This window comes from Pan troglodytes, chromosome 3 (genome assembly GCF_028858775.2).
Source record: "Pan troglodytes isolate AG18354 chromosome 3, NHGRI_mPanTro3-v2.0_pri, whole genome shotgun sequence".
Classification (NCBI taxonomy): Eukaryota; Metazoa; Chordata; class Mammalia; order Primates; family Hominidae; genus Pan; species Pan troglodytes.
Window position 1 is genome coordinate 18,495,420 of NC_072401.2, and position 12,327 is coordinate 18,507,746.

Genomic DNA, 12,327 nt, shown 5'->3' on the forward strand with positions numbered 1-12,327 from the left:
TGTATGTATATATGTATGTATGTGTGTATATATATATATATTTGAGATGGAGTCTTGCTCTGTTGCCCAGGCTGGAGTGCAGTGGCATGATCTCGGCTCACTGCAACCTCCGCCTCCCGGGTTCAAGTGATTCTCCTGCCTCAGCCTCCTGAGCACCTGAGATTACAGGCACCTGCCACCACGCCTGGCTAATTTTTGTATTTTTAGTACAGACAGGGTTTCACCATGTTGGCCAGGCTGGTCTTGAGCTCCTGACCTCATATGATCTGCCTGTCACAGCTTCCCAAAGCGCTGGGATTACAAACGTGAGCCACCGGGCCCGGCCATAACATATTTTTTAAAATATCCAGAACAAGTAAATTTGACTTGTTTTCAGAATATTAACAGTTGTATTGTTTCCAGTATACTTACCCCCAGATACAACCCTGCAAAAATTAACAGCCATGATTGTTACAATACCTTTCCCTTGCTCCTGGTTTCTATGAGGAAGGATGCATCAAAAGCACAACCTGAGCCTCTTTTGACCCTTAGCTAGTAAAGTGAATTATCCGATTGGTGGTTCTGGATTTGAGGAAGAGCTCAGTTCTATTCCTCTTGCCCCTGGGGTTGAGCTTTCAAAGGAGAACAAACCTCCAAAGACTCATATTCAGCTCTGCTTCTCTACTGAGCCTAGGACTGGATGGATAAGTCAGCCTATGCCAGACCACCTGACTCCCCCATCAAGCTATTCCTCTAACCTGGCCTGTATCGGTAATAGAAAGATTATTTTGGCTTCCATCTTTCTCCTTGTTTTATTTCTCAAGTTGTTCAGAGCCCAAGCAGAATGTCTTAATACATTCAAGTGAATGAAGACTGCTCATTTTCCCAGTTTTGATTTAAAAGGGCTGCTTTAATCTGAGCTTCTTAAAACTATTGCAAACAAAAAGCCCTCAAACCTGCACCAACAACAGATGTTCCAAATGAAAATAAGCTGACTTATCTGATCATGCTTATTACCCATTTAAAAAAAAAAAAAAACAACTTCAAAGGCTTACAATTTCCTCCTTGTAGAAGCCATAATTTATACTTCCAGTCCTACTTTCTGCTGCTACCCTATAAACCAATGGCACTGTAATGCTAAATATTTTCAGAATATATCATTATTTATACTTAAATATATTTGCTTATACTATCTCTGCCCATTCCCTCCACTCTACTTTCCTGCTGTATCCTTTATCCCAGAGATCAGCAAACTATGTTTATAGGCCAAATCCACCTATTTTTATAAATAAATGTTACTGAAATGCAGCCATGCTTATTAATTTATGTCTTTCTTTTGGACTACAACAGTGGAGGTGAGTAGCTGCAATAGAGACCAGATGGCCCACAAAGCCTAAAACATTTACTGTCTGGCCCTTTAGAGAAAAAGTTTGCCAATCCTTGCTTTCCCTCAATGTTTTGAAGCCTAGTCATTTTGAATCCTTCAAGTCAAAATTAATTGTTCCCACTTCTGTCTTTCCATTACATTACACCAAGTCTAATATTTAACATCCCTGATCACTGTGAACTCTTTAAAAGCGAGGTAAATCCTATTCCTGTGTAAACAGTAAGCTTTTTGAACCACACCACAGTTCCTGTCTTTTCCATAAAATAGAACTCCCACAAACACTTTTCACATTCTTGGGGGAAGTACTTTGGAAGAAACTTGGCTCTTTTCTCTACTACTTATTCAGTTCTCCCAAAAGAAGGAAGAATAACTAATATTGGCAACATCTTTACAGTTGGTCCCTAGTGGGATGGATTAATGTTTTAAAAGTCATTTTTCATTCACGGCCAAGCCTCCTGCTCACTCCTACCAACAAGCATGGTAAACTCACTAGGGTACAGCTTTCTTGTATTTTAAGAGGCCTGCAGCTCCAGCTGTACTGTCTTTGATAGGCTGATAAGTTCAATTCAGGGAGTCAGGTAGTAAGGCAATCTAATGTCTAATTTTGGCCTCAGTTCCAAGCCAAGTTCCTCAATGCAACCTTACCATTTTAAAAAGCTAATATTTTGATTTTTTATTCCGAAGTCTATTTCTAGTTCAGAATCCAGTAAAGAAGAAACATAAAATTATACCCCCAAGCAATGGTCACACATAGGACTCAAGATAATTGATGACTGACAACAGTAAATTAATTGTAGAAAATAACATTCTTTTAAAATGTGTAATGCACCAATGTTACACATACCACATCCCAGTAACTTGATTAGGAAACTTTTTTGAAGGGGAAAAAAAAATACATGTAGAATCCATACTAAGAGATTAAAACCAACTCTATCCCATTTCTTTATCTAATATATTTGCCTCAGTATTTTGTTACTATCAGCTCTCAGCTTAATGAAATTAACATATAAAAGAATCATGGTTATCACTGATACAGAAAAGTATTCCCCATCTTACTAAGTATGGTAAATGGTAACGCCCATCTAAAAAACAAATATCCCTAGACCCCAGATGTCTCCAATTACTGCTCTATTTATCAGTTCTTCCTCAAAATATAGCTCTTAAATTAGTAGTTTACTACAAATGTTATCTCCACTTGCACATATCTTTATTACTTTCTAACCTATTATAATATGGCTGCCATCTCCCTCACTACTGAAATTTATCTAGTCAAGGTCACCTAGAGCCAAAAACAATGTACACTTCCCTGTTTCATGGTACTTGACATCTCATCAACACGTAACAATCCCTCCTTATTGTAATATTTTTCTCTCTCCTCTTGGATTTGGTAATACCACTCCCTCCTGGTTTTACTCTTCAGCCAGTGACCCTACTTTGAGGTTTCTCTTCTTCTGCCCAAGGAAGGCTAAGATTCCTTAAGGTGTGGTACTGAGTCACCTACTAGTTATACTATCTAAACTATCTCTGATATACTCAAGTTATACTCTGATATACTGTCCCCTATTCCTAAGTAATCTCATCTATTTCTGTGGATTTAAATATCATCTTTATGCTGGTAATTTTCTAATTTATACCTTCAGCCCAGATACTACTACTACATAAATATTATAGCATCTTTCATAGGAATAAAAATGGCAAACATTTGAGGACAGATACTATCCCAGTTTCATAGGTTTCCATCTGTAAAAAGTGGAATGATTTGTGCCTAATGTTACAATGATAGGGGCTAAGAAGAAACTGGGTTATTTCCATTAAGTCCTTTCTACCACTTGTGAGGACTTATTAGTTACTGACACTAAACAGTTTATAATTTAAACATGAAGACTACTGGACAAAATTACGTCCTATGTGCACACCTTGCACATACTAGTCAGAAAAGAATTGGCCAATTTGAATTAATGGAGAAAGCTCTTAAATTTGCTTTTCAATAAATACTTTAGAAAAGCCTCTAGGTTGCAGTTGAATTTTTTTTTTTTTTTCGGAGTCTTGGTCTGTCACCTAGGCTGGAGTACAGTTGCATGATCTCATGCACTGCAACCTCCGCCTCCCGGGTTCAAGCGATTCTTGTGCCTCAGCCTCCCAAGTAGCTGGGACTACAGGAATGTGCCACCATGCCCAGCTAATTTTTGTATTTTTAGTAGAGATGGGGTTGTGTCATCTTGGCAAGGCTGGTCTCCAACTCCTGGGCTCAAGTGATCCGCCTGCCTCAGTCTCCCAAAGTGCTGGGATTACAGGGATGGGCCACCGTGCCCGGCCTGCAATGTAATTTTAAAGGCCACTGAGGATGGAGGGTAGAAGATATAAAAAGATACTCAAGAATTTGGGGCAACGTGGATAAAAAAGGACAAAAGTCTATGAAAAAGGTTGAGTTGTCTAAAGAAGAAACTAGACAAACTGAAGAAGCAGGCTGGTAAACTATGACCAACTAGATAAACATGGCTGGCAGCTTTTATTTCATGAAAAAAAGACAAATGGAGGTACTACAGCTTTGTAAACTATGAAATCAAAGCAGCTACTTTAAACAATGATTTACTATTGGTTGTAAGTCAGACTGAAAGACAGTAAAACCAGCAATGCAGACACTGATATAAACCAGAATCTTATCTGGATCTGTCCTAATGCTTACTGCATAAAAAAAAAAAAAAAATTGAATCCATGAGATACTGTAAAGAAAGTAATAATAGCTTGGCAACAGATTAAGGTAAAAAAAAGAAAAGTAAGACGCAAATGTAGCAAGCAGGATAGGGTTGCTGCCAATTATGGGGAAACTATATGAAAGGAAAGGAGATGAGATACAGACAATTCCTCATTTTAAGTTTTGTTTTCTATCAAACACAAAAATTCTCAAAACAAAATTTTTATTTTGCTTTAATTAAGAACAAAGTGGTATTCTTCAAATACAAAGATGGCATTAGTTTGTTAATCAGTTTTCTATGGGTAGCAGTAGGCTGGTCTGGGCCCCCCATTCACATTGCCTTATCTAGATTGCATTGTGAATAAAAACTCTTGCAAAGATTACTTGATTACAGATTCAGCTCTTAAGTATTAACTCTATACAGTTAGGCAGGTCCTTAAAATTTTGGACCTATGTCCTTGGTGCTCTGTTATCTATCAGCCATGAATGCTAGTTATATATACCAAAAGGAAGGAATACTACTAAAAAGAAAAGATAGAAACTTCCCACCAAAAATGTAGGTTATTACAATTGAAAGATGAGATTTACTAATGAGGAATAAAAAGTTACATAACATAACCAAAAATCTATATATCTTTGTTGCTCCTCCCAAGACTGCACTATGACAGAAGAATTAAAGACCAGGGTTGAAAGTCAGACAAATGAGAGGAATGTAGAGGACACATAACAGCAATTTATCATGCGCACAGCCAATCAGGAAGCAGCGCACCCGTGTAGCCAAACAAGGGATGTAGTATGTGCACAGAGGGCATCACACAAAAAAGACTGGTTAAGACCAGTCTGTAGCCCATATCTAACATTTACAAAATACAAAATTACACACTGCTTGGTTCCAAAGATGGCAGAATTTTACTCTTTCAAATATAAAAAGATCCAAGAGTACAGAGAACTTCAAAATTTGCATGCAAAATTCATCAATATGCCTATTTTACAGAAAGACTTGATACATGTCTTAACCATCCAACTACTCATCAGCATCACAGATTCCATTTGTCCAATGCACACTATTAGAAGGTGCCACAATTTACATCTTTTAAAATAGAAAACATTTGATAGTGCTTGAAAAAAACAGCTGTATAAACAAAGTCTTTTGGATAGCAGACCCATCCATACCAGTCCCATCAATCCAGATTTCTAAGTAAATCTACTCTTACGGGGTTTACATGGCAACAGTGACAAGATGAGGGAGAAGTTAGTGGTAAGATAAAGGAGCAGGAGACAAGAAGCATCCAGAAAGTAGCAACAAGTTGATTAACAGGAAAAGTAAAATAGAGAGTAGATACCGACAAAAAGCAACTTCAAGATGATCTAGTATGATATAAATTTTTTAAATGAGCTAAAAATAATTTATTGTATTCAGTTACCACATAGCCAAAAGATTCCTTTCGGTATCAAAGGCCTTCCTGGTTTCATACATAAAAAGCCAGGATTAGACTAAGTGATACCCTGTGATTCTAAAACTATAATTCTATGGCTCTAGAATAGTCTAGAATACAGACCATTCAAGCCCTTACTATCTTTTCTTTAACATGTTCCATGATCTTTTCACTGTTCATCAGGATTCCTACCAGAAAGAATCTATTGGCAAAAACGTTAAGAGTTCAAAGCTGCTAATAACCTGTGTAAACCAATCATAATACTAGCAAACACTTAGGGAATGCTTTCTATATGAAAGACACATATCAACATATATTAACACAAAATTAGCAAACAACCTGATTATCTCCAATTTACAGATTAAGAAACTAAAGCATAGACAGGTTAAGCTATTTGTCCACACTGCTAAGTGGTAACAATAGGATTCAAACACAAGTAGTCTAGTTCTAGAATCTTTATGTTTATTTGCTGTTTTATACTACCAAAATAAAAGATTTGAGGAAAAATAAATTAAGCTATAGGTTTGGTTATTATTAACAGGCTTTAATTAAGTGGTATCATGGTAATCAAGAGTTGGCTGGAGCAACTACTGTATAGAACTGAACTATGCAAAGTGAAAGCCATTTGCTACATGTGACTATTAAGCCACCTAAAATGTGTCTAGTCCAAATTGGGATGTGCTATCAATGTAAAATACCTGATTTTGAAGACTTAATATTTTTGAAAAATATAAACTAACTCAATAATTTCTATATGGATTGGTGTTAAAATGATAATATACTTAACACATTAGGATAAATATGCTTTTTAAATGTGGTTATTAGAAGACTTAAATTTACATGTTTTACTTCCATTATATTTCTACTGCACAACACTGTTATGTAGGAAAGATACTGAAGTTTACAGAATGATTCTAAACCAATCTTTGTCATTCTGTTTTGCTGCTGTGCCCTTAGACAAAATGGTTACAGTGATTATCAGCTTCTGTATCATAAAAATCAGGTTTAAAAACAGTCCTAAAACCTACTGCTTATATTTTGGTATCTAAGTCTATTTTCCACTGAAAAGAATGGAGGTAAATTTGGAAAAGGAGCTCATGCCACAGCTTGGACAGATAAAATACAAAATTAAGCTGGAGTATCTTGTTTTTGCAGAAATAACACTGGAACCAGCTTGATGAGACACCCATTGGCCAAACCTGGGACAATTTGTGAATCAAAATAATGACAGCAATGGATTTAACCACTGAATAAAATTAAAAATCCATGAGTTCATACAGATAAAAACAACTGAGTAAATAACGGAGATGGGAAAGATTACCTCATGTCAGAATGTCAACTAATAATTATAGAAGGAATGAAGTCAGATAATCATCAACTGATGCTAAAACTTGTGGGTGAAATTTTGATTATACTATGTAAATATACTGTTCCCCAAAATAATTTTTCCACAAATTGCATATTAGTTACAATGAGATAAACAATAACTTTCAGGGATACATATGAGGAATACCAGCTTAACAAAATTTTCAAAGCTAACATCACCAACATTGGTACACACCAACATCATGAATCTCAAGATATGATGTACTAAGAAGGGCAGAACATCTCTTAAGTGGTATTCCTGCCAAAATGCATAACCAATCTAATCATGAGAAAGCAACAGATAAATTCAAATTGAGGGACGTTCTACAAAATAGCTGCCCTGTACTTTTAAAAATGTCAAGGTCAAGAAATAGTAAGGTTGACGAAGTGTTCCCGATTGAAAGTGACTAAGGAGACATAATTACCAAATGTAATGCATGATCCTGAAGTGGATCCCAGAATAAGAGGAAAAAAAGCTAACAGAAAAAACAGATAAACAGATATAATTTGAATATGGACCATAAATTGGGTAACAGTATATCAGCATTAAATCTTCTGGTTTTAACATCCTCACTATAATTAGGTAAGACAGTATCCTTGTTTTTTAAAAATATACACTGAAGAATTTAGGGGTAAAGAGGTTGATGTCTCTGAATTACTCTAAAATTGTTCTGAAAAAATATAGAGAGATCAGTATAAAGCAAGAATGATAAACACAGCAAAATGTAAAACAACAAATGTAGGTACATAGGAGTTCTATTCTTCCAACTTTTAAGATTGAAATTACATCAAAATACAAAATTTTTAAATATTGGCCAGTCTCCCAGATCAGATATCCTAATGGACTATACAAGTCCTGATGATGTTTAAAAATATACAGGTGTATTTATTTTATTCTAGACCTGTTTTAAAGTGTATGACTTATCAAATGCTAATTATATTATACATTTCATAAGATCCAGGACTATATTTGCTATTTCTCAATATCATAGTTAGTACTAGGATACTATTTACTACATCCAATAAGCACTCGAACATTTGTGACATGAGCTACTGAAAACTATAACACAGTACAGTATAGGATAATTATAGAAAAACAGTCAAATACCATCCTGGCTAACAGGGTGAAACCCCGTCTCTACTAAAAATACAAAAAAAATTAGCCGGGCGTGGTAGCGGGCGCCTGTAGTCCCAGCTACTCGGGAGGCTGAGGCAGGAGAATGGCGTGAACCCGGGAGGCGGAGCTTGCAGTGAGCCGAGATCGCGCCACTGCACTCCAGTCTGGGCGACAGAGCGAGACTCCGTCTCAAAAAAAAAAAAGAAAAGAAAAGAAAAACAGTCAAATTATAGAAAGTACCACAATGTAAATAGAGATATTAATTGGGACAAAAGGTTGTAGGACAACTCTTCAATGAAAAGAAAACTATGTGGAATGAACCAGAACAGTAGTTAAAAATCTAACATAAAGAGATGAATGCCACAATTAGAGGAAGGTAAATATCTCATTCCATATTAAGAGTTAAACGTTTACCTTTGTGGCTAACTACAAGCAGTCATGACAACTAAAACAACTTTCTACCCTATAAAATTAGAATATTATATGAGTTATAAAATGAATCAGATTAGAGTTAGGCTAAGAACTGAGATTCAAAATCTCATTAGGGGCTCAACACTAATTTGCTGTACAACCCTGAGACGCTGCCTACAATTCCATATCTCACTTAAAATTAAGATGTTTGTATCATTTCCTTTACCGAAAGACAAGAAGGATATTATTTTATAAAAATGATTGTAAGCAATGAGAGCACCGAATATTACATATATACTGAATATACACATATGTGTACGCATATATATTCACACATGTATACACATGCGAAGGGAAAATAATATGGCTTTTTTATAAAGATGTTTATAAAGTAATGAATGTAAGGCACATTAATAGCAAAAGGTAATTATCCAAACTCCATTTAATCCCAATTCACACTATAAATAAGTGCTTAACACCTAAGATGCTAAAAAAGCCCAATCGACAAGTGTATACTCTGTTTAAATGGATGTTATTGTTTATTTTAAAATAACAATGGGATTCGAGACCAGCCTGGCCAACATGGCGAAACCTAGTCTCTACTAAAAATACTAAAATTATCTGGGCGTGGTGGCGGACGCCTGTAATCCCAACTATTCGGGAGGCTCAGGCAGGAGAATCGCTTGAATCCAGGAGGCGGAGGTTGCAGTGAGCTGAGATAGCACCGCTACACTCCAGCCTGGGCGACAGACTCCATCTCAATAAATAAATAAATAACAAAGAATATGAGACAGGTTTTAATAGGGCTTAATTAGGATGGGGACTGTGGGAAACAATTCTCAAATATAGTTAGAAGCCAGGGACAAAATTTCTTTTCACATACGATACAATGTAATCACATATTGCAATAAAAGTGTAATACAGTATTAACTTTCAATGTCTTCCAATTTTACTTGAATATACAAGTAGGTAAGGCAAAAAGATATTCTAGTTCCCTTTTCCATCAAATCCAATGAATTGTGTTCCATTTAAAGTCTGACTATTTTTCAAGTCTATCTATTTTTATGATGCAAAGCTATACTTAATGTATCTAAATAAGCAAGAAGATCAGAAAAAAAACCAACCAAAATATTCCAAAACATAAAAAGACATCCTCAAATCACTTTGTGCCTTGACAAAACTTAACAGTAATATCATAAGCCAGTGTTGCAATGCTGTCATCCTACCTAATTCTACCTAAATGAGCTCAGTAATTTCTAAATTGGTTTCCAGAAGAGATCTTTACATAAGCAATTATCAAAAACAGCCCATTTTGTATTCAAGAAGCACAAACAACAATATTTAGTTTTTTAAACAATTTATATAAAGAATACCTAGAGGGTTTTTTTTACACTTCATAAACTAAAATCACTTACGAATACTTGACTAAAGCTATTTCTCATCATCTTTCCTTAGAGAAGACCAAAATACATTTTTCGTAAGGGCAAAACAAAAGCAGTAAATTACTTAAACATCACTTAAATGCCCCCTAAAGTAACCTTCCTTTCTCGTACATTTTCCTATATTCATCGCGTTCTGCGGTACACATTTCTGAATTGAAATTGTATTAAGTTTAACCTAATACGATCTCTTTTCTACTAGTCAAAAAAAGATCTTAAGACGTTAACCAAATACATGGGAGGCGGGGTCGGGGTGCGAGGTGGTGCCAGAGCAGATGGAAACAAGGTAAGAGAGTTGTTTTCTTAAGACACCAGGGTTACTCCCCAACTCCAAATGCCAAGATTCACTCGCCAGTAGAGCAAGCTGCTGCCACTATCCACTGCTTACACAATACAACCTTCCTTTCTACCTCTTCCCCTACACTCCCACCCATAACCCCCTTCCAAAACAAACACCCACAACGCGCCCCATTCCATAATCCGTATTCGCCCCTCTAAGCCCACTAAACCAACCTGCTGGATAACAGCTCTATGCATTCGTCTCACTTAGGCAAAAAAAAGAAAAAAAAAAAAAAAGCGACTGCAGCAAGGTCGGGAGTCCCACCATTCCTGTCACCCTAAACAATCCACAGGGTGAGAGCCCCAAGCCCAGAAGTTTGAAGCAAAACGATTCAGATCCAACCAAAAAGAGGGAATTGCAGTTGAATGGGGATGGGAGGTGGGGAGGGCGATGCGTGTGTGTGTATACGTGTGTGTGTGTGTAAGGAAGAGTCCATCACATGACAGTGAAAGAGGACCAGAGTCGTCGGGGCGTCCGCAAGCAGACGGGGGGGGGGGAGGGTGTCGTTGCCGTGGCAACACCCCCCATCCGTCCAGACTTCCAAAGAGGGAGGAAGAACTTCAAATCCCAACCGTCAGCGCTCAAGCGGCTCCTTCTTAAAGGGGTACACACAGCGCCGCCGCCGAGCGCGAGAGGGCAGAGTTGGGCGCCCCCCGCCCCTCGGACGACGCCCCCGCCGCCCCTCGCCCCCAGCCGGCCCATCAGCGGCCCCCGCCCTGCGAGCGCCCGTGGGTCTCCAGGTCCAGGTCCCCGGGAACTGGCCGCGTCTGCTCACCCGGTCCCCGGCGGCGACAAGGGGGTGTGTGTGCGCTCGGCGGGGGCGCGGACCAGCCCGCCTTCCTCCGGCCGCCCTGCCCGCCGGCTCCCCTCCGCCAGGGCGCCGACCCACCGGGCCGCTTCCTCCCTCCTGTCAGGGTGGACGGCGGGCGACAGCGGGCAGCGACGGGCGCCGAGGAGTTTCGGGGAGAGCGCGAGCGGGCGGCTTCCGCGGGGGCTCAGCAAGCGGGTCCAAACTAACAGTTCCTGGGGAGCCCAAGAGCTGGGAAGGCGAAGGAGGGCGGACCGCGCCGGGCCAGCAGCCCGCAAGACAAAAGGCGAGCGCCGGGGCCGCCGCGCCGCGCCGCTCCCATCTCGCTCCCCCACCGAACTAACCCGAACGGGAGATTCAACTAAACCCCTCAGCCACAAACTCCTCGGGCTGCGACTGCGGTCGCCGCGCGGAGCCCGGGGCCCCGGCCCGCGTCTCTCTTACCTACACAGTGCATGAGGCGGTGGCGCCAAGAGTCGAGTTCCCGCCGGAATCCTCTTCTCTCCGCCGCGCACCGAGGGCTCCGGCACTGAGCGGCGGCGGCGGCGGCGGCGGCAGCAGCGGCGGCGGCAGCGGCCATTCTCTCTCTTCCCTTGTCCATCTGCGTCCCGCGTCACGCGCCCTCATTTACATACGAGCAGCGCAGGCACGAGGCAGGGGCGCGAGCCCTCGGCGCGAGCCCCGGAGCGCGCGCCCCCCGGAGGGGGGTTGATTGACACGTGTCACTACCTTCCCTCTGCCCTGCCCTCCCCCTCCCACCGCTCCCTCAGGGAGAGGCGGGGAGGGAGCCAGAGGAGAAGGAAGCAACCTGCCGCTTCCGCTGACCCCGCCTCCCCACCCACTACCCTCCTCCCCCTCCCGCTGGAGTTTACTCAGGCGAGCCATACCGCTCCCGCCGCCCGCGAAAACCCTGAGCGGGAGCGAGAGACCCGGAGCCCAGCCAGGAACCGGCGTGCTAGTGGAGCGGACTAGCAACGCCTACTTTCTGCCTTCACTACGGGACTCCGACAGTCCGGAGACTTCACTTCCCAGGCTCCATTTCGCCAGGATCTCGAAGCCGAACTTGGCGCCGTGGCGCGTTGCTTGCCGGTCATTGTAGTCCAGAAGAAAGGATTTTTTTGTTTGTTTGTTTTTCTTCCCCCCCGCACTTGGGTATGCAGGCTGGCCTGCAACTTCTCTGCGCCGCGCCGCTGGGGGGCTGAGTCTGTCGCTCCCTGCGCCCGGAACCATGCGCTGCCCGGGTGGCCGGGTCTGACCCGACTGCTTTAGCTTCCTTAGGCTCCGCGATAGAAGGGTGGTGGAAGCCGCAAGAGTTGTCGGCTCCTTGTGGGTTCAGGCTGCGTTTTGTGT

The 12,327-nt window shown here is 40.8% G+C and overlaps 1 protein-coding gene across 20 annotated transcripts in view; it reads right to left on the reverse strand.

Annotated features, from left to right (window-relative positions):
• Positions 1–12,018, reverse strand: part of LCORL (ligand dependent nuclear receptor corepressor like) — a 179,209-nt gene extending 167,191 nt beyond the window's left edge. For 8 of the 20 annotated variants that reach the window (XR_010156490.1, XM_054682807.2, XM_001162914.8 and 5 more), the window contains exon 1: positions 11,422–12,018. Coding sequence is in view for 7 of the 20 variants with exons in the window: in XM_054682807.2 (XP_054538782.1) it covers positions 11,422–11,578 (157 nt within the window). In the remaining 13 variants the exon portion in view is untranslated. Of the gene's footprint in view, positions 1–10,342; positions 10,430–11,421 lie in introns of those variants that run through there. The other 12 variants (XR_010156487.1, XR_010156485.1, XR_010156486.1 and 9 more) reach the window with 7 other exon arrangements.
• Between the last annotated feature and the right edge of the window lie 309 nt (positions 12,019–12,327).